The sequence below is a fragment of the Tamandua tetradactyla genome, chromosome 7 (genome assembly GCF_023851605.1).
Source record: "Tamandua tetradactyla isolate mTamTet1 chromosome 7, mTamTet1.pri, whole genome shotgun sequence".
Lineage (NCBI taxonomy): Eukaryota > Metazoa > Chordata > Mammalia > Pilosa > Myrmecophagidae > Tamandua > Tamandua tetradactyla.
In genome coordinates, this window is record NC_135333.1 from 123,794,958 (window position 1) to 123,816,531 (window position 21,574).

At 42.3% G+C, this 21,574-nt stretch overlaps 2 protein-coding genes across 4 annotated transcripts; both read right to left on the minus strand.

Annotated features, from left to right (window-relative positions):
- Nucleotides 1-6,349: 6,349 nt before the first annotated feature.
- Nucleotides 6,350-20,276, minus strand: LOC143642556 (nascent polypeptide-associated complex subunit alpha). Of its 3 annotated transcripts, XM_077111085.1 has the most exons (8): nt 20,158-20,272; nt 19,203-19,297; nt 11,261-11,346; nt 11,017-11,094; nt 7,615-7,761; nt 7,095-7,223; nt 6,779-6,901; nt 6,350-6,480 (listed from the first exon to the last, which is right to left on the minus strand). In XM_077111085.1, the coding sequence occupies exons 1-8, from the start codon at nt 20,262-20,264 to the stop codon at nt 6,466-6,468; spliced, it is 780 nt and encodes a 259-aa protein (XP_076967200.1). In that variant the 5' UTR covers nt 20,265-20,272; the 3' UTR covers nt 6,350-6,465. The 3 variants fall into 3 exon arrangements, with proteins under 3 accessions (XP_076967200.1, XP_076967199.1, XP_076967201.1); XM_077111084.1 differs by lacking the exon at nt 6,350-6,480 and having other exon boundaries at nt 6,737-6,901; nt 20,158-20,276; XM_077111086.1 differs by lacking the exon at nt 6,350-6,480 and having other exon boundaries at nt 6,737-6,901; nt 19,203-19,274; nt 20,158-20,273.
- LOC143642553 (uncharacterized) lies at nt 11,353-16,629 on the minus strand. Its single transcript, XM_077111082.1, has one exon. It carries the CDS (start codon nt 16,502-16,504, stop codon nt 12,215-12,217), a length of 4,290 nt encoding a protein of 1,429 aa, XP_076967197.1. The 5' UTR covers nt 16,505-16,629; the 3' UTR covers nt 11,353-12,214.
- Nucleotides 20,277-21,574: the final 1,298 nt, after the last annotated feature.

The following is a 21,574-nucleotide window of genomic DNA, read 5'->3' on the forward strand; positions in this document are numbered from 1 at the left end:
TAGCTATTGAAACTCTTTCTTTCCCCCCTTTTGGTCAGTTAATCCACAATGCCAGTGTGAGGCTCTTCTTTGGAACTTATGTTTCATGATGCCAGGGCCAGTTATGTTCTGTGCTGCTAAGGTTAGGTTTACACCACTGGAAACCATGCTCCAGGTTGGAAGGAAGTGCAGAGCTTGGCTTAGAGAGAAACCACATTTGAGTAACAATAGAGATTTCCTGGAGGTGACTCTTAGGCACCGTGCTGGTTTGAAAGGATGTATGTACCCTAGAAAAGCCATGTTTTAATCAAAATCCCATTTCATAAAGGTAGAATAATCCCTATTCAATACTGTATGTTTGAAACTGTAATCAGATCATCTCCCTGGAGCTGTGATTTCATCAAGAGTGGTTGTTTAACTGGATTAGGTGACGACATGTCTCCACCATGTGGGTGGGTCTTGAGAAGTTTCTGGAGTCCTATAAAAGAGGAAACATTTTGGAAAATGAAGCAATTCAGAGAGTAGAGAATGCTGCAGCACCATGAAAGTCCGTAAGCCAGCGCTTTAGAGATGAAGAAGGAAAATGCCTCCCTGGGAGCTTCATGAAATAGTAAGCCAGGAGAGAAATCTAGCAGATGATGCCTTGCTTGCCATGTGCCCTTCCAGCTGAGAGAAGAACTGTGACTGTGTTCGCCATGTGCCTTCTCACTTGAGAGAGACCCTGAACTTCATCGGCCTTCTTGAACCAAGTTATCTTTCTCTGGATGCCTTTGATGGGACATTTCTATAGACTTGCTTTAACTGGGATATTTTCTCGGCCCTAAAACTGTAATCTAGCAATTTATTAAATTCCCCTTTTTAAAAGCCATTCTATTTCTGGTATATTGTATTCCTGCAGCTAGCAAATTAGAACAGGCACTAATTTTAAGTAGGGTTAGTTTGCTGTTTTAGAAGTAAGTTTCATAAAGGCAAGTTAAAATTGAGGTGTCAGCTTATTGAATTGGGACCCCTCTTACATCATAAAGTTTACAATTTGAGCTTCAATTTGTATAAGTATTTTTAAATGAAGCTACTTTCAGAAATAAAAATATTAAATGGTTGTTTTATATTAACCAAACCACTGCAGAGCTTTCCTTGTTATAGTTGGAGCTCTGACCTATAGCTGACTACATAAACTTTAAAAAAAAATTTTTTTTATTAATTAAAAAAAATTACAGAGAGAAACACAAACATACATAAACTTTTAAAGAAGCATTAGACCAAAGTAGTGCAACTGATAATTTCATTTTTTCTATGATTTGTAGCTTTTTAAGAATAATTAAAACTATCACTATGTCATTGCTGAACATTATATAGATTAGGATCAGGATATAACATGGATAGTGAGAACATTGTTAGATTCTTAGGAGTTTTATACAGTCTTTAAATATATAAGTATTATTTTACTTATACAAATTTAACAAGTGACAAGATAGAGAATCTTTTTAGCCACTGTAGTATTTCTCAAACACTTCATATGCAATAGGTTAAACCATAAAGGTTTAACCATTGCATATAATAAATTATTTATAACAGTTTTTTTTTTCCTGAACAATGAGAAAACATTGAAATAAAGGCTGAGAAGGTTAAAGATATTATTTTGATGTAAAATCTTTGTTTTCTGGACAGAGTGGTTTAATGATTAAGAAAAAACACTATGTTTTCCCCTTCAGATGCAGCCCTTTTGCAGTTTTCTGCTGCTTTTGGGAAATTCCAGGGGCAGTTTTTTTTTAAGTTCAGGTTTTTTTATAGTAGTTATAAATTAAGGTTTTTGAATCTTACCTTTCAGAGTTTTTTTTCTCTCATTTTTTTAAAATCTAGAAGTATCAATTTATATATTTATATGACACAATTATTTTTCACAGTTTAAATAGCGCTTTCTAAGATTTTTTAAAATCATTTTGCTATTACCATCCTGTGCCAGTTTGAAAGGATTTATGTACCCTAGAAAAGTCATGTTTTAATCCTGATCAAATTTATGGGGGCAATCATTTCTTCTAATCCCCATTCAGCAGTATATGGAAACTTGATTAGGCTATCTCTATGGAGATGTGACTCATCTGACTATGGGAGTTAACTTTAAAAATATATATTTTTATTGTAACAAACAAGCATTCTTTTTATTTATTTATTATTATTTTATTTTTTCAAAACTTAACAACATACAAATAACGAATATTCTTTTTTTATGTATATAATTATAATAGACTTTATTTTCTTAATTGAGCAGAAAGGGTAGAGTTCTCTTTCTTCCTCCTTCACAATTTTCCCTCTGTTTTTAAAAAATTTATTTTATTTTTTTAAATGCCAAAAAACACAAAGCAAATGCAAACATTCGTATTTTGATCATTCTGGTCTACATACATAATCAGTAATTCACAATATCATCACATAGTTGCATATTCATCATCGTAATCATTTCTTGGAAGATTTGCATCGATTCAGAAAAAGAAATAAAATGAAAACAGAAAGAAAATTTATACATACCATACCCCTTACCTCTCTCTTTCATTGATCACTAGCATTTCAAACTAAATTTATTTTAACATTTGTTCCCCCTATTATTTATTCTTATTCCATATGTTCTACTCTTCTGTTGATATGGTAAATAAAAGGAGCATCAGACACAAGGTTTTCACATTCACAGAGTCACGTTGTGAAAGCTATATCGTTGTTCAATCATCATCAAGAAACATGGCTACTGGAACACAGCTCTGCATTTTCAGGCAGTTCCCTCCAACCTCTCCACTACATCTTGAATAACAAGGTGATATCTACTTAATGCATAAGAATAACCTCCAGGATAACCTCTTTACTCTGTTAGGAATCTCTCAGCCATTGACACTTTGTCTCATTTCACTCTTCCCCCTTTTGGTCAAGAAGGTTTTCTCAATCCCTTGATGCTGAGTCTCAGCTCATTCCAGGATTTCTGTCCCACGTTGCTAGGAAGGTCCATACCCCTGGGAGTTATGTCCCACATAGACAGGGGAGGGTGGTGAGTTTGCTTGTTGTGTTGGCTGGAGAGAGAGAGGCCACATCTGAGCAACAAAAGAGACTCTCTTGGGGGTGACTCTTAGGCCTAAATTTTAAGTAGACTTGACCTACAAAGGTGTGGGGTTAAGTTTCATATGAACAAACCCCAAGACTGGGGGCTCAGCCTGTAGCTTTGGTTGTCCACACTGCTTGTGAGTTCACAATGCTTTTGTGAGTAACTATGTTACTGGACAAAAGCTGTGGATTCTTTTGCTGAATGCTCAAAACCAATTCCTGAGATTTGGGCTTTCAAAGAGTTTATTACTAGGTGCATAGGAGAGCAGATGGCCTAGCAGCCCAAAATCTGTCTCCCCAAACTGCAGTAATTCTGATAGTTTTATCAAAGAAAAAGATGGGTAGGGCTTAGGATAATGGGCACAGTGTCCCCAGATGAGGTAATTAGAGTTGATCTAATTATTGAGCATGCGCAGATTAATTACATGCTTAGTCACAGAATGTATGTAAGAAAATGGCGGAATTAGGTATAGGTGACTTGTAGGTTCAAGTCTAAGCTATTGCGCCTCTCAGGTGGGCCTATTCTGGTTAGATCCAGCTTCCGTTCTCAAGATAATTTTGAACTTGGGGTGGGTTATTTCCAGGCTGACCCAAGACCCTTCATTAACAAACATTTGGGGCTGTCTTTAGTGATTACAAGACTCTAAATTTGAAAACCTGAGATAAGGACAAAAAGTATGGCCTGTACCAGGTATACTGATATTTCAGGAGAACACAGGCAAAGGACTGCAAAATGAAACTTTGTTTTATGTTACTAGCTAAATGACTGAAATTTGAAAGCTAAGTAGTCATATGTATTGCTAAATGACCTAAATTTGAAAGTTGCTGCTTTATTTAATAGGGTTTAAGTGAAAGGGTTTTAGAAGCAATCCACACATGGGGTAAGTTTAGAGGGATTCTGAGTAGAGGGTAGGAGACCAGTTAGGAGGCTACAGCTCACTCAGTTGACTCTCAATTATCGTAATGGCTCTAGGAATGAGGAGACAGGTATGGACTGAAAGCATTTAGAGAGTAAAACTGGTAGGAAATGGGTAAGGATAAGAGAACCTATGAGAGATGAGACGAGAATGATATCCAAGTTTGTTTGTTTCTTTTTTTAACATGGGCAGGCACCGGGGATCGAATCCGGGTCTCTGGCATGGCAGGTGAGAACTCTGCTTGCTGAGCCACTGTGGCCCACCCTACCCAGGTTTCTTTTTTATGAGCGGATAGCTATGCCATTCATTAGCTGTGTTAGGAAATACAGATGGGAAAATTTTTGGTAGGGAAGATAATGGAACTAATTTGGGATGTCTTGAAAGTGAAGATTAACCAGATTTAAGAGGAAACCGAGAATGGTGTCAGGAAAATAATATGAGAGGAAAGACAAATGCAGATATGTGTGAAGAGTATGCAATGGAATTAGTGACTAGGTAACCTTGGTGAGTCATTTTAACTGAGAGGTAGAGGTAAAAGCCAGATTACAACGAACTAGAAAAGGAATGAACAGTGTTTCATCTACCACTATAGATAAATAAATCTTGGAAACAAAGTTGAACTGCAAAGCAATTAACTGAAGATTCATCATGCACAATACATTTTATTTCAAGTTTTAAAGTTATAGAACATTAACTTCTCAGTATGTAAGTATGCATTGAGAGCATCAACTCATGCACAGGAATTGAAACATGGTAGTGGTCACCTCTGAGGAGTCATGAAAATAAGATTGAGGAAGGGTGTACACAGGGGCTTCTAATGGTCCCAGTAATGTATACTTTAAAAAATAAAGTTGGTTGGTAGGTACTCAGCCTGATTTTAGTATTTTCCAATAAAAAGTCCATTTTTAATAGTAGAAAATATGATGGTGAAGTTATGAGAAACTGTACTTAAGTAATCAGGCCCATAAGGATTTTTCATTTAGAATCAGAATTATCTTTTAGTGACTAAAACTAACTTGTACCAATTTCACATATTTCTAGTAAATGTTCTTAACCCTGTGTGTCATTGGAATATTGGGTCTATTCTCACAGGAGAGGTCAGAGATTACATGATTTTAGATGCCATTGTTAAAAATAGTATTTGAACATAGGCCTTTCTGTTTGACATTACCAGGAAGGAGCATTTCCTCTTTAAAAGGGAAAGGTGAGGAATTTGGAAGCTAATGATGCATCTCTAAATTAGAATCGCTGGGTTGGTCCAGATTTGACAGGCAGGGGCTTGTCTTTAGCTTCGTGATCATGAAACTTGTTTATCAGATGATCTAACCTGTTCTACCCCAGTGAAGTGGAATTATGACCATAATTTTCAGCCAGTTTTCAGATTTCCATTTTTAAAATTCCAATATAGCATCATTAATTGTAGGAATAATGAAAAGACTCTGCTCTTTGGTGGCTATCTTTGGGGAAGTCATTTAACCATTTTGGTTCTGAAGTTTCACACATCTGCTAAAATGTCTACTTTATCATAGACTAAATATACTAGAAATTAGAAGTTTAAATTTCTTAAGTTTAGTTCCAAAACCCTTCCACAATGTTAGCCTTTTTTACTCCCATTGTAACATACTACTTCTAGATGTACTATCATTTATTCAGTGCAAGATATTTGCTTCTACTTTCTATTGTAGCCTTCCCATTTCCAAATAACTTTTTTAAAAATATATTTTTGAGAAATCTTCACACTTTTTTTTCTTTTTTTAATCTTTTAAGTCTTCTGCTTCTTAACAAACTATTATTTGACAACCCAACCTTAGAAACTTTTTTAGGACTCCCATATAGATAACATTTATCATAAACAGACTAGTCACATATTCCAAATTGCCAGTGCTGTTTTTTACTTTACCCTAAGCATAATTATGGTTATACCAATCATAACTTACTTTGTAAATTATCTCTCTTTCTACATCCTTTCCAACCAATCCCTGACATGCCAAGATGTAACCAACATGACCTATTTCTTTGAGACCAGAGAAGCCCCAATATATATTCAGAAAGACTGTGTAGTTAATTGAAGGAGCTGATTATTAGATAAGGAAGAATCAGGATTTGCTAAGGGTTAACATCTGGGACAGAAATTGGAAATGAGAAACTTTAGTTTTATTTAAGTCATATTCTCTGAAGACACGGGTCCCAATAGATTGCCTAAAACAATAACTTCTTGTTAAGAGGTGAAAAGGCTGAAACTTTAAGAGGGGAATCTGTGGTACTAAACTTTTTCAACTGAAGCTGAGTTCTTAAAAATATTATAAGACTGTGTTCCCATCTCTAGAACCTTCACATTCTTGGAAGGAAAGAGACCAAGCGCCCACTGAGTTCATCCAACAAGAAGCCATAACTTTATTAATGATAGAAACAGTACAAATTTCAAACCACGCTGCAGGTTACTCTTTTGAAACACCAAAAAAATTTCCTCATTTTCAGATGGTTACATTGTTAATTCCTGTAAGAGAAAAAAGAAAATCAGATGCAGTTACAGGCAAACTGGGTGAATTCAGGTCATTAAATCCTGAGGCAAGTCAGAATAGGCTTTAGATAAGGTTTCCTAATTGGCTGATATCAAACAGAGTACACAAAGAAGGGTTTGGTATCCTCTTATTTCAAATATATTACTCAAGGCCACAATACTATCATGAATTCTTTAGGGTTCAATTCAATGATGTATCAGACTCTTTAAAAAGTCATTCATAGTTAATTGGGCAGGATAGAGGAAGTCAAGGAATAAAGGACTGGACACTTACCATAATAGCATTTACAATATCATTACTGTTGTTCTTCAAGGCTCGGACTGCCTTAGCTCTTGACACATTTGCTTGTGACATGACCAATTCTATGTCCTTAACTTCCACACCTGTTTCATCAACCTAAGACAAAAGAGGGAAAAAACCCTCAGTAAACAAAGGCAAGAAAATGAGTCCAATAACTCTTTGGCATCAGGAGCACATTAACTCAATGTGGGGTCTGAGAGCCTAAAACAATATATGGTTCACCCAGCAACCCAAACATATTATATGGAGAGGATTAAAGGTAGGTATAAAAAAAGATTTCCTGGTATACCTCCTCCTCTTCACTCTCCTCTTGTACAGTTGGAGTCTGTGTGTTTTCCTGAATGTTCGAGACAGCTTCACCTTGTACTTTGAATTTCTCAGCAGCTGCTAGTTGTGCTTGTTGAGATAAATCCTCGATCTACAGGGCAGAGAATAGAGATTCATTTGAGTAGATAATCTGCAGTAAATGAAAAGAAGCCATATATATAATTTCTAAGCTCTTACTCTAAACCTACTTCAGGTAATCTATTCTATAGCTTTCAACTCTTTGCTGTCACTCAAGACTAGTATCACTGTAGAAAAAGAAATAGCTTAAGGTCTAGAGAGGTGGTTTTCAAATGGGGGAGATTTGGTATCCTAGGGGACATTTGGCAATGTCTGGTGATACATATATTTTTTATCACAACTGGGGGTGCCATAATGCAAAATATCATATAGTGTATAGGACAGCCCTCCTCCAACAAGGAATTATCTTGCCTAAAATGTCAATAGTGCTGAGGATGAAAAACTCTCAAGAAAATTTTATTTACCTTGGCTTCCCCAAAAACTATGTAAGTATCCGAAGCTGGGCTCTTGTAGACATCTGGCTTTGTGATGACAAAAAGGATATTCTTAGATTTCCGAATAGTGACTCTAGTAACTCCTGTAACCTGTCGAAGACCCAGTTTGGACATAGCCTAAAAGAATAGAAAAGCATACCAGCTTTTCAACTCCCTTAGATGCAGCTTCAGGAAATAACATAATAATAAGACCATATCTAAATAAAGCTTATACAAGTAGAATCTAGTTCTTTGTAACTCAAAACCCACATAAGTTAGTGAGATTTGAAAGCCTAAAACAAAGTTTATACAAATTAAGAACAGAGAACCAGCTACCCCTGCTTCTGAGGTTCTGTGCCTGACCCGGTGGAACATGGGCTTATAGGGGCTGGGAGGGTCCCACAAGGTAGAAAGTACCAGGTAGAGGGAAGAGGAGGCACCTGCCTCTGCCTTATAGGGCAAGGACAGGAGGGGTATGCTCCCTCCAAGGTGTAGGGAGGGACCCAAATTTGTGGGGGTGGGGGTGAGAGTGCAGAAAGGTGGTCCAGGGCACAGCACCTGATGTCACTGCTCTGAGTGGGTGAACTGATGGGAGTGTAGTTTAGCCCCTTAGGGCTCAGGGAAAGTAACAAAGCTGAGGCCCAGGGAAGGACTGGAGCTGGGCCAGCAAGGACGAGGGCCTGGCGATTAAGTGCAGGACTCGGGCAGCCTCCCTGAACCAGCTCAGGCCAGGTCCCACTGGCTTCTCAGAAGCCACAACTCCACCCACAAAGAGTTCTGCTTTTCCCTGTGCCCAAGTGTACTGGTTTATTTTGGTTCTAAGAAAGCCTGGCCATGGCTAGTTCAGCTGCCCACCCAGTGCTCCCTGTCAGGGAAATGGTGCAGACCTTCGGCCACTCTGGGGCTTATCAAAAGACAGAGTGGCAGATAAGTCCTAAATTGCAGAGGGGCCAGTCTCTCCAGAACATCAACTAGTTCCATCCCCCTATTCTATATTACTGACAGCTCCTTCTAACATGAAAAAGTTGTTCTTTCTCCCCTAAAGAGTGGGAAAAAGATCAAAGGTGATGAAACAGTTATAAAGAGAAGGTAGGGTTTAACAAACGAGTATGACTGCTCAATCATTTTACTAGTATTTTTTTTTAGTCTCTAGTATCTTAGAGCAGCTAGAAGTAAAAACCTAAAACTAGAATTGTAACCCATACCAAACTCTGTTCTACAACTGTGATGTGCTTTGAAATTTGTTTTGTATATGTTATTTTTCTCACAAAAAAAGAAAAAAAGCTGACTGTGATGATAAATGCACAGCTCTATTATATTGTGAACCACTGAATGCACATTTTGGATGATTACACTGAATGTGAATATAAAGGGGCAGGGTGGACTCCCGGGGATGTAAATCTCCCTGGCAACATGGGATAGAACTCCCTGGATTCACCAGACCAGGCATCATGGATTGAGAGAGACTTCTTGACAAAAGGGGGAAGAGAGAAATGAGACAAAGATATCCCTTTTTAATTTACGGTATATTGGAATGGCTGAAGGGAAGTACCTCAAACTGCTGAGCTGTGTTCCAGTAGCCTTGAGTCTTAAAGATGATGGTAAAATGATGTAACTTTTACAATGTGACTGTGAAAACCTTGTGTCTGGTGTTCCTTTTATCTGGGGTATAGACATGAGTAAAAAAAATATGGATAAAAAATAAATAATGGGGGGACGAGGGGTAAAATAAATTGGGTAGATTGCAATATTAGTGGTCAATGAGAGGGAAGAGTAAGGGGTATGGAACGTAAGGGTGTTTTCTTTTTCTGGAATGATACAAATGTTCTAGAAATGATAATGGTGATCAATGCACAGCTACCTGATGATACAGTGAGCCACTGATTGTATACCATGTATGGACTGTATCTGTGTGAAAATCTGTCAATTAAAAAAGGCAGAGTGGGCAGCCCCAGACCTTGGAGACAGTACTCCCTCCAGCTGGTGCTTCAGCCTTCTTTGTACGCTGCCCCTATCCCCTATCCCCTGGATTTTCCTTCTTTTCTCTTTCCCTGATTTCTTCACTAATGTTAAAATACTAAACTGAGAGCAGTTCCTAAGTTACTCCAGATCCTCTTCAGAACAAAGTCAGGAAGGAGGAAAACACTTGGGCAAGGGAAAGACTCCATATGTGAGCTCATTTCCAAAGCAAATGGCAGATGAAGGCTCTGTTCCTGTGCTGAGGCAGCCTCCTCTGGAAGCCAATTTTTTTTCCTTTTAGTTTAAGTGTAATTTACATGTAATAAGATGCAAGGATTTTAGGGGTAGAGCTTAGTGACTTATGACAAATATCTACAGACAAATTATCCCTTTCCCCCAAGTCATCACCTTCCCCCAAACAAGATGGAGGATGTTTCCATCAGTTCAGATAGTTCTTTCCTGCCCCTTCCCAGTCAACACCCCCCAGCCACCAACTTCCATCAAAAAAAAAAAAAAAGAAAAGAAAGGAGGGGAGGGGTGCCGCCATCCAGACCAGGACCAGCATTTTGGTATATTTTCTTCCACCTTTTCCTCTACATATGCAGAAATGTTAATTTTTTTCTATGCATATATACTTTTTACATACATGAAATCATATCACAATTCAGTATTTTAAAACTTATTGCAGTACAAGCATTTCCCCATGTTGCAAAACACTTTGTAAATATAATTTTTGGGAAGTCTTCAGTGTGTAAGTGTTGATACAAGAGTTAATGTTAGAGAGGATTATGCTTTTAAAATTAAAATTTAATTTATTTTTGGAATAAATATCATGTACATGGCTCAAAATTCAAAAAGCACAAAAAGGTGTACACTTCTGACTACCTCTATGACCAGCTTCTTGTGTAGAGAACTTGTTCTCTACACCCCCTGCCAATGAACTATGAAAATTTCAAACCTAGAGAACAGCTGGAGGACAATGAAACCCCTTCACCAGTTGCCTGTCTATTAATATGTCCACACAAGTCCTACCAAACCATAGCATCATACATCAACAAACCCAAGAATTCCCAGGAATTGTGATACTGATATGACAAAACTCAGTAATTCCTGCCAGGGTGGAGTCCTTCAACCATGGGTCCCAACAGCTGTGTGATTGCATCGGAAAACATCATCCCCCAAATGTCACTTTGTCGGTGTTTGACAAGTGTAGAAAAAAGGCAGTGCTGGATATGTGTGCAAATAAAGCTTTCCCCCCGAGGTGGGGGGTGGGGGGAAGAATGGAGAACCAGTTTCTAGGACTTTTGTGTTCTGCCATAGTAATTTGTTACTTTAAACATGATTCCACAACTACCAAGAGCTCTACTACAGGTATTCCACTCTAAATTTTCTTCATCAAAATTTTTAATCTTTGTTTGTAACTTAAAATCTTACCTTTCGTGCCTTCTTTTCACTCCGACTCTGTTTTGCTTTACTGACTGGTTCTTCATCAATTTCAGCTGCTGCTGCCAGCTAAAGAGATTAAACAGCTCTGAGTAAACTAGAACTTGGATACCACAATTTCCCTTTATCAAGGGTCACAGTTCCATAACACGTGCCAGCTTTTCTGAACAACCCTAGTTCTCCAATGCTTCTTTGACCCTAGTACTTTTACTAGTTAGTAAGAGAACACACCCACCTGAGCCTGTTGTGTGGTTGCTTGTGTAGAATCCTGTTCCTCCAGCTCTGGTACTGATTCATCACTGTCAGATTCTGTTCCAGACCCTAAGATGACAAACAACTTTTGCTATTTAAGAATAACTGAACAGTTTATGTACTCTGCTTCCTTTCCCTCAGGGTCTTCAATTCTTGGCCAGGCAAACACCAATAACTCATGTAACAATAATTTTACCCAACTGCCCAACCACCCCAGAAATGTTCTGGCAGACAAGGTTCTCCATATACATTTAAGTAACCCCCCCCCAAACAAAACAAGTCACACTGTGGAGACATGGCACTTTTTCTTTCTCTTTCAAAAAGGATTGGGAGAGGCCAGAAGTAGTTGTGCATATACATCTAGTCTTATTTTCAGCCATTCACCCTAGCAATTTGATCTAATCAATATAGCTTGAAGATTCTCAGTGATGTCAACCTATTACTCTAATAATCACCTTCTCCACTAGATACTGCCTTGTGTCTACCCTCAATTCTTCCAAACATAATTCAGATAGTTTAAGTTTACCTCAATTGAAAGGCCAAGCATCAGTAAAGAGTACTGAGGGAAAATAGCATACACCTGCACCATTCTCAGGCTAGGAAAAACAGGTCTCTACATTTTTAAGGGTGTCCCTGGGCAACTGGTCATTATTAAGTTTAAGAGAAATTAAAATTGTTCCAGATTACCCCATATTTTTAGCAAATCCCAGGCCCAGGGACAAGGTTAGTGATATGGAAGAGATTAAAGCAAATAAAGATCTGGTAGGTCTTGGTTTTCAATGTCAGATCAGCTAAGTAAAAAAGATGGCAAACCCAGGGTTTTGTCTGGGGATCACTTTATATAAGATGACACTCAATGGACAATCTGAGGTGATGAAAACCAAGATCTTATCTCACATTCCAAAAATTTTTGCATATAAAATTATCATTCTATGTTCTACATCCAAACACAAGCAGACACAATGGAGAAAGCGGCGCATCCTAGGGTTAGTATTGGTGGGTAGCCCCCAAGAGGGGTGTGGGCGACACACCATGCACACAGCAAACCAAGGCAAATACCCTTATCGTTCTTCAGAACAGGTTGCTTGGCAGAGGGGGTTGGGGCAGGGATTCCAGCAGGTTTTGGGACAGGCATGTTGACGAGGACGGACTGGAAAGGCACTCCCCCTGAGATTGGTTCCGGGGGAATCAGAGGCGGCAGCTCATCCTCATCAGCAGGGACTGGGGGCTTACAGGGAGATTCCAGCACCAGCCCAGGTGAGGACGGTGGAAGTTGCTGTTTAGGAAGCAGAGGGGGAACTGGGGAGGGAGCAAGAGGCAGAGAGACTGATGGTGTAGGTACTAGAGAGACAGATGCCAGTCCAGCTTTAGGAAGGACCTTCTCAGAGGCAGCCGTTGCTAGAGGGGTAGAGGTCTTAGACTCAGGAGCCTCCAAGGAACCCTTTGGGGAATGAACTGAATCTTTGTCCTTCACTGGAGAGATAGGGATGACAACTCTGGGAGACTTTGAAGGGGCTGGAGTCACTGTAGAAAGGGGTCCTTTGGTACCATTCCTAGCTGAGGAACCTGGGCACACAGGAGGTGAAGCAGAACCCTTCTTGGCCGGTGGACCTTTCTGAGTGGGAACTGTGATGACTGGTCCTGGGGCAACAAGTACTTCCTGCAAAGCCCCAGGGCTTTTCTTTGTTGGGAGCCCTTTAGACACCTGAGGGGCAATGGCTCCCAAGGGACAGGTTATTGAAACTGGGGAAATAGTGGCACCTTTGGGGGAGGAAGGAGTCACAGCTGGGATAGCTGGAGTGCCTCTGGCGGGGGATGGGGCAGCAGAGTCCTTTTGGGGGGATGGAAGAGTCTCAGCTAGAGGGATGGGGATCCCCTTAGAAGAAAGAGGAGTTATAGCTGGGGTAATGGGGACCCCCGTAGGCGATGGAATAGCTGGGACCCCTTTGGGAGATGGAGGAATAGCAGCTGGAGGATTGGAAGGAGTTATAGCTGGGGTAGCCGAGGTCCCCTTGGTGGGTAGGGCAGTGGGAGCCCCCTTAGTGGATGAGGGGGTCTCTAGTGGAGGATTGGGGTCTCCTTTAGAGGAGAGAGGAGTTACAAGTTGGGCAATGGGAACCCCCTTGGTGGGTGGGGTAGCAGGGTCTCCTTTGGTGGATTTGAGAGTCTCAGTTGGAGGGTTGGGCCCCCCTTTAGTAGCAGTTACAGATGGGGTAGCAGGGGCCCCTTTGGTGTGTGGTGTAGCAGAAGTTCCCCTGGTGGGTGGGGTAGCAGGGTCTCCTTTGGTGGATTTGAGAGTCTCAGTTGGAGGGTTGGGCCCCCCTTTAGTAGCAGTTACAGATGGGGTAGCAGGGGCCCCTTTGGTGTGTGGTGTAGCAGAAGTTCCCCTGGTGGGTGGGGTGGCAGAGGTCCTCTTAGGGGATGCAGTAGCTGGGGCATCTTTGGTGGATGGAGAAGAGTCAGGTGGAGAATTAGAATCCCCTTTAGAGGAGTGAGAATTTATAGGGGGAGTAGCAGCAGTGCCCTTGGTGAGTAAAGGAGTCTCAGCTGGAAGACTGGGGTCTCTTTTAGAGAAAGGGATTGCAGGTGGGGCCGCATGTGCCCCCTTGGTGAGTGGGGCAGTGGAGGCCCCCTTGGTGGGTGGAGGAGTTTCAACTGGAGGACTGGGGTCCCTTTTAGAGAGAGGTGTTAAAAGTAGGGTAGTGGGAGTCCCCTTGGTGGGTAGAGGAGTCTCTGCTGGAGGATTAGGATCCCCTTTAGAGGGAGGAGTTACAGTTGGGGCAGCAGTATCCCCCTTCGGGAATGAAGTAGCAGGGGTCCCCTTGGGGGATGGAAGAATCTCAGGTGGGGAACTGGGATTCCTTTTAAAGGAGGGAAGAGTTACAGCTGGGGGAGTAGGTGCCCTTTTGAGGGCTGGGAAAGCAGAGACCCCTTTAGAGGAGGGAGGAGTAGGAGAATGCTTTTTGGCTGGTGAGCCTTTGGGGCCTTGAAAAGAAAGATTTGCCTCTGGAAGAAAGGAAGCTTCAACTGGAGAAATGGGGCAAGGGAGATTTCCAATGGAAGAATCAGGGATAGCAGGTGCACTTTTATAAAGAGAAGGAGTAAGAGTCAAGGTAGTAGGGGAAGTAGCTGAACCCTTCTTGGTTGAAGGTCTTTTAGTCTGAGGAGCCACACTGGTCCCTAAAGGAGATGGTGAATCAGCTAGGTAAATTAGAGTTCCTTTGGAAGATGCAGTAAAAGAAGCACCAAAGTCCTTCTCAGGTGGGTGCCCATCAGCAGAGGAAGGAGCAGGTGCAGATGCCAATGCTGCGGTATGAGAAATATCATCAATTCCCTTTGCATTTGGAGGATTTCCATCTGGGGGAAGAGAGGGAAAGGGCACAGATTTGGGAATTTCAGGGGCCAGTGCCAAGGTAGCTAGAGAAGTAGAAACATTTTGGGGGGATGAAGTCAAAGTTGGAGCCAAAGGGCAAGTTACAGAGGCTGAAGAAAGCAAAGGTAAAGTAGCAAGAGTGGAAGCACCCTTCTTAGCTGGCTGGCTTTTAGGAACTAGAGAAGGGATGGCTGTAGTTGTAGGAGGACCGGTAGTTTTGGCAGTTGCAGAAGCAGCCACCCCAGTAGGGGAAGGAGGATCCTTCTTACTTAGGATATCTGTAGTAGCTGCAGAGGGAAAACTTTTGAGGGGCAGACTAGCAGCGCCTGCGCTGGTATAAGAATCTGTCTTAATTACGGAGGTTGGGGAGTTAAGAACACCCAGAGAAGAAGTAGTGCTGGCTGACTTAACTATAGGAAGAGGTTCTACAGGGCTCTTTTTTGCTAAGGTGGCTTTAGGAGACATCTCCAGAGAAGACATACTATGGGAAGAGGGGGAATCTTTAGGTGCTGTCAGAACCAATGGTAGTAGAGTAGGGTCTTTCTTGGTGGAGAGTCCTGCCTGGTCTGGAGAAATGGGGGCTCTTACAGGAGAGGGAGGCACAGTTTGGGCATCTTTTTGTGTTGGAAGTTTTACCAATACCGAAGTGGGGAGACTTCTGGAGTCTTCATGAACTGGCACAGGAGGAGAAACTGCTGTCCCCAGAATGGTTTTTACCTGAGGAGTAGGAAGCTGTTCTGCAATCACAGGTGCTATAACCAAGGTAGTCTGGGAAGCTGATGAAACTGGAGAAGAGAGACAATTAGCTACCTCATGGATGGTAGGTGTTGCAAAAATTGTAGAAGGGCTAGCCATCACAAGTGGTGTGGCTCCAACAGAAGAGACAGGAGTTTCTTTTAAGCCTGGACTTCCTGGAGAAGCAGGAACCTGGGACACCAAAGACTGATTATAAGTCGTATCAAGAGAGTCTTTGAGAATGAGAGAAGCTGTAGGAGATAATGGAGAAGAGGCAGCTACATTTGGGGAACCAGAAGGGCTGTCACTAGTGATGGCAGAGGGTCCTTTGTCAACAGTCAGAACCAAAGGGGAAGCCACTGGAAAAGCACTTGCAACAGCAGGAACTGCCTCATTTCTGGAAGGAAACGGAGGGATTACAGATCTCTGAGAAGGGTAAGAGGCTCCTCTGGAAGAATGACCTACAGGGATAGTAGCCACTGCAGGATTTGAGAGAACATAAGGGCCTGTTGGACCTGAAGGTTGGACAGGAGAACTACTCTGATGTAAAGGTACAAGATGAGAACTTAGAGAAGGCAGGAAAACTGGGGGCACATTGGGAACTGCAAGCTTTTGAGAAGAGGTGGCTGTAGGAACACACGGGGTTGAAAAAGATAAGGAAGCAGATGTACTAAGAGGCCCTTTAAGGGTGAAGCTTACTGGATTTTGTGGAGAACTCAGATCTGAGGGAATAGGGATGACTTTCTCCTGAGGGGAAGTGATGTCTAGGGGAGTAGTGGGTGGTGTCTGAGGACGGGAGGTTCCTTCAGATTGAATAGAGGCCAAAGGAGTTACAGAGTGGGATGCAACGCCACTCACTATACCTGGAGGGCTGGGTGTACCTTTTGGATTAGGAACTACCTGAAAGGGAACCTGAATAGGAGAAGTCTTTGGGTCTGAGGGAGCAATGGGAGTTAAAAGAGGTGTCACTAAGCCTGACTCAGCTGTGACAACTGGAGGAGGTGTGGTCAGAGGGTTAGGTGGAAAAGCAGAGCTCTTTTGAACTGAGGTGGGAGCCAAAGCTAGTAGAGCCAACGGAGCTGAAGAGGAATGGGTTCCTTTCAGAGCTGGAGCTATCATGGGAGAGGCTAGAGCTAAGGCAGCTGGGGAGATGGGAGGCCCTTTTAGGTCTGGTAGGAAAGTGGGAGTACCAGAAGGGGAAGAGGTACCTCCCAAAGCTAGAGCCGTTTCTGAGGATGGGTGGGGAAAAGGAGCTTCAAAAGGGATTGAGGGAGTAGGGAATGCGGAAGGCTGGTTAGCAGTAGCAAGAGGGAATTGCTGGGAGACCAGAGAGCAAGGAGGGGGAAGGGTAGGTCCAGGCTGCCCTAAGGCAGCAGTGACACTCAAGGCTGAAGACTTGGGAAGTGCAGCTGGAGTAAAGCAAAAGAAAAGGGAAGGAAAAAACAAAGGTGAGTTATGCAGCCCTAATTTGGTTCAACATGCCTCACAGGAAACACTGGGGTTTTTAATCTGAGAATGAAAGTCACCACACATGATCAGACAACGGTGACAGGCAACACCAACCCTTCCCCAAACATACTTCAGTGGTCAAGTGAGAATGCATCCTCTCTCTTCTCATCTCCCATACTCCCCAAAATAAGTAACTATTTTAGGGTGGGAGAACAGTCTAAGGGAAGCCTATTAGTCTGTAAATGGGAAAAGTCCAGGAATGGGGAGTGAAAAGCATATTTTCTACCCTTTTCCAGCTATGCCTTCCCCTTTCCTTTTCCAATGAATCCCATTCATAAGTCTTTCTTATGGGCAATGGAATTATCACTAGAACAGCTGTGCTACCCTGTCCACCTAAGGATCATGAACTAACTGAAACAGATATTGAATACTGGAACAAGGAAAGTAGTGAATGGTGCTAATGATGGGGGACAAGAGCTAAATGAGAAAAAAGCAGGCCTTTATACCCTCAGACTATCATGAGGTCAGGAAAAATCTGACTTTGCTAAAAGTTTTTGGAAGGGGGTGGTGCCTGGCACAATTTCTTAAGCTGAAACTCTTCCAAATTAAATACTAAGTACTGAGCTTCCTTATGCCTCAGTTCACTCACCAAAAAATGGGCTGGATTCCATAATTTCTAGATTGCCCTAGAGATGAGCTCTTCAGACATTCATCTAAAATGAACTATATTATCTGGGTAGAGAGCTTAGTCACAAGGGCAGGGACTGTATTATAAGACTAACCCAACTTGTCAAACTAGACTAAATTTCTATTGCAGAAGTAGAGAACTGGAGTGGAGAGAAAACACTGGATCCCCTTAATGTGGTTAAGTAATTCATTCTGCCAAAATAAACCAATATTTGGCACAAGAATAAAGCTAATAGGTTTTCTGGATGATGGAAAAAAAATATGCCGGTCATTCAGGAGACAACAGGGATGGAGCAACAAATGCTCAACCCACAGAAAGGAGCATCAGATCAAGGGGACAAAACAAACTCACTGTATCCAAATTCACAATTTAAATACAGAACCAGTATTTCTGAAGTTCTTATAATATCCTACTATAGACAAAATAGGTGACTCAACCTCTTCTCCTGGAGAGTTTGTAGGTCAAACTGTGTTTTCCTTTGATTGGACCTCAAGATAGGATAAGATCTATATTGCTTGCTTTGAAATCATAACCAATTCCTTGACCTAGTTTTCTCATTCATTCTGGTATTACTTGATTATAATTATAGACAAACTCCTGAATGTTTACCGCTGGTATTCCTTTAATATTATAAATCCACTGTTCAAATTCAAACTATTCAAGGTTCAAATGGCTCATTCCCTAGCACAGGGGGCCCCTCATATCTCCTTCCTAGCAGCTGCATTAATCCCTTTTGCTGCTAAAAATCAGACAGGTGGAGAGGGTGGACCGCAATGCTTTAAACTATAAACCATTCTATTTTAACTCCAAAAGGGGGTAGAAATTCCCTCAAGTGACAGCGGGAATTAAAAAAATAAATAAAGAGAACGGAGGTTACAGTTTGAACATTTCCTTCACTTAGTTCTGCAGAACTGACTCCGTGATGTTAATTTTTTTCACTACCTTCTCTCCAAGTTTTCTAGAGAGATGTTTTAACCAGAATTAAACTTGCCCTCACACTGTAATGTACACCCATTAGTTTCAAAGCTGAAGAGTAGCTGAAGAGTAGCCGAAGGAAGGCTTTATTTCAATCCTGGGGCTCCAGACAACCTGGAGGTGCAGGCACTATTTCAGTACAGTAGAAACATCTCAAAACCACAGAACAAATTTACTGACCTCGGAGGACCCTGGGGCCCAGTAAGATAACCACTAGTGTGCATCTCATTCAGACATGTGATGAAGGCACAATGCCAAGTGCTGCTATCTAAAACCTTGATGCAACTTGCTGGCTGAACTTCATAAAAGCTCAGGTCTCCCTGGCCTGTGTGTTATCCAGTTCCAATGGGTAAGAATCACTGAGCAATTCTTCTCAGTTTTCTTCTGTGAGGTGGGGGTTCTATAGCAGAGATCCTTCGGAGGCAATTGCCATAAACCACAAATTTGGCTAGGGCACTTTTAATGTCCCCAAATCTTAAAGATACTAAGAGATACTATTTTTTACTCCATTCCCCTAATGAAGCTCCTCTAGGATAGCAGTTACTTTTACGTGCTTCCCTTCCCAGTAAAGCTACAGCCCTATCTTCTCTAATGAATCGAATTCTCTGAAATGCAAACGTGTATTCCCTTGGTCACTTTACCCATCAAATACCTTAAGGTCGATCTTAAAACCCTAATAACGGGAAAGGGGCTAAGGGAACCTACCTGTCTCAGCCTGGGGCTGTGGCAGTTCCTGCTCTGTAGCAGGGACGGTTTCTGTGGCTTCACCGGGCATTTCTGAAGGAAGGGAATAAAAAGGTCTGAATTGACTAGGATCCATTCTCTTGCCTAACCCAGAGTCAGGTATTCTTAAAAACTCTGCGGAAGGCCGCTAAGAAAAACACCAGGGTGTTTGGGGACAAGCTTCTCCAAAATACCTGGGAGCGGGTGAGAAATATGACGTGACCCTCAGATCTCTGATGAAACGAAATCACCACCTCTCACTGCGCTTCGCTCCGCAAATTGCGGACTTCCTAGAGCCTAGGGCTCGTTGTATTCCATACTCCAAAATCCCATAAGGCCAGCAATCACCACCGCGTTCTCAACCCAAGGGCGAGGATCACTGTCTGGGCTCTCGACCAGGGGAGACTTCAGACACTACCTCAAACCCACCTCTCCTCCCCTTCTTTCATCCACAGTGCCAGGGCTGGGGCCCCCAGGTCTCCCGTTTGCCGGCTTTCGGGAGCCAGGAGAGGAGGGGAAAGAGGGTGCCTAAGTCCCCCAAACTGGCTTGTCACAATAAGAACGGTGTGTGTGTGTGTGGAGGTGCGGGGGGAGGGGGGTTTCAAGGCTGTGACCCCTTAACCTCCTCCGAATTCTCGTGAAGCGGTTCTCAACATCAAACGCGCTCCGCTTCCGCCCCCAACAGAGCAACTACTCCCACCCCCTCAGTCCTGGACTCTTCGCCCGGCAAAGGCCCTTCTGCCCCTCCTTATGCCAGGACACCAACCTCAGACCCCATTTTGAACAGAGGCCCCAAGGAAACACTTCCCAGGGCCAAGTAGGGACCCTGTGGTCCTATGGAGTCTCCGGCTCTCCTTAACTGAGCCCCTGGGGCGTTTCAGCCCCCAAGAAAGGCGGATGGTTGCGGATAGATAGTATCGGCGCAGACGGCACTTACTGTGCGATGAACGCGGAACCAAGATGGCGGCAGAAAGAGAGGGAGCGAGAGCGTGACCCACGCCTGTTGCAGAAGGAAGCCTGGCCCGGAGGGGGCGGGATTAACATCCGATTCCGGGTTAGGAGCTGCCGGCAGCCACTTCCTTTAACGAGTGACTCGTCCGGCTGTTCCCAGGGCGGGGTTGGTGACGAGTTCTAAATAAGGTAAACACAGTATAGGACGCACTGACCGCGGAGTTCCTTTGATGGCCGACTTCCTCCCGCTTTCCCGAGTCGGGACATTTTTTTGATATCTGCAGACAAACCGTGAAGAGAGACGCAGTCTTGTACCCCGGTTGCTAAAGTGGCCGCAGCGATATTAGGGCGACCCACCGATGTCCCTTTCTCAACGCAGGAAAATATGAGACGTTAATATCGAATGTCACAGATTGCATTCACACTAACGGAAGGTGGCAAAGGTTGAGGTTAACCCCCAATTATTTTATTTTTGAAATACGATTTAGGCTTATGTTGAAATTATGCAGTCTCTGGGTGGACTTCACTTGACGGTGGAAGAGACCTAAAGCAACATATTCATAATTTGTCACCTTCTAGTTTGGTACTTTTTTTGTAGAGGCATCTCCTTTTACTAGTAATATCTTCAACTGTAATTTCTCCAACTTTGTAGAACTATAGATTCTCCTTTCTAGTAAAAAGAACAATAAGCATATATACCATTCGTTTTGCCCGCTATGTTGGTGACTACTTAAATCTGAAAGTCTAGTCCGTGACCCCACATTAAGAACTCATGCTTTGTACGGTAAAGCACAATGTAAAATCAGCGCTTTATTAATGAAAAGGCTGTGGGCCCTGATTCCCATACCCTTTCAGCCCCACGAGAAGACAAAACAAGTATGTACCTGGATTACCTAAACCACCTTTCGCTATTTGATCTAACAGCTTTAAGATGATTGTGGCTGCGTTTTAAGGGAAGCAGCGAAATGATGAAATTTTCTGAAAGCTACTTTAAAATTTCTGAGCTCTTAGGTAATTTAATTAAACCATCTGTGCCTCAGTTCCTCGTCTGTAAAATGGGGATAACGGCGACTTCATAGGATTAAGAATATTAAATAGGTAATAATACATGTGCAGCCCTTAGAAAGTGTTGTTACTCTTAAAATTGTAGATAGAATTTCCTAAGCAAGTAAGTGGTCTGGAAGATTTTCAATGCAATCCATTAACTTCAGAAAAGAGGGCCAGAAATACCTCATCTTTTTAGACAAAACTACATTTGACTATTCTTTCTTCCCCTAGCAACCCATTGATTTTTTTCTCTCCCCGTTGCAATAACTAGCCAAGGATTTTTTTTCCTTTGGGTTTCTTTATAAATTGGGCAAGTTTGGAGATGGAAGCCGTTTCTCATGCACGCTTTGTTTCCA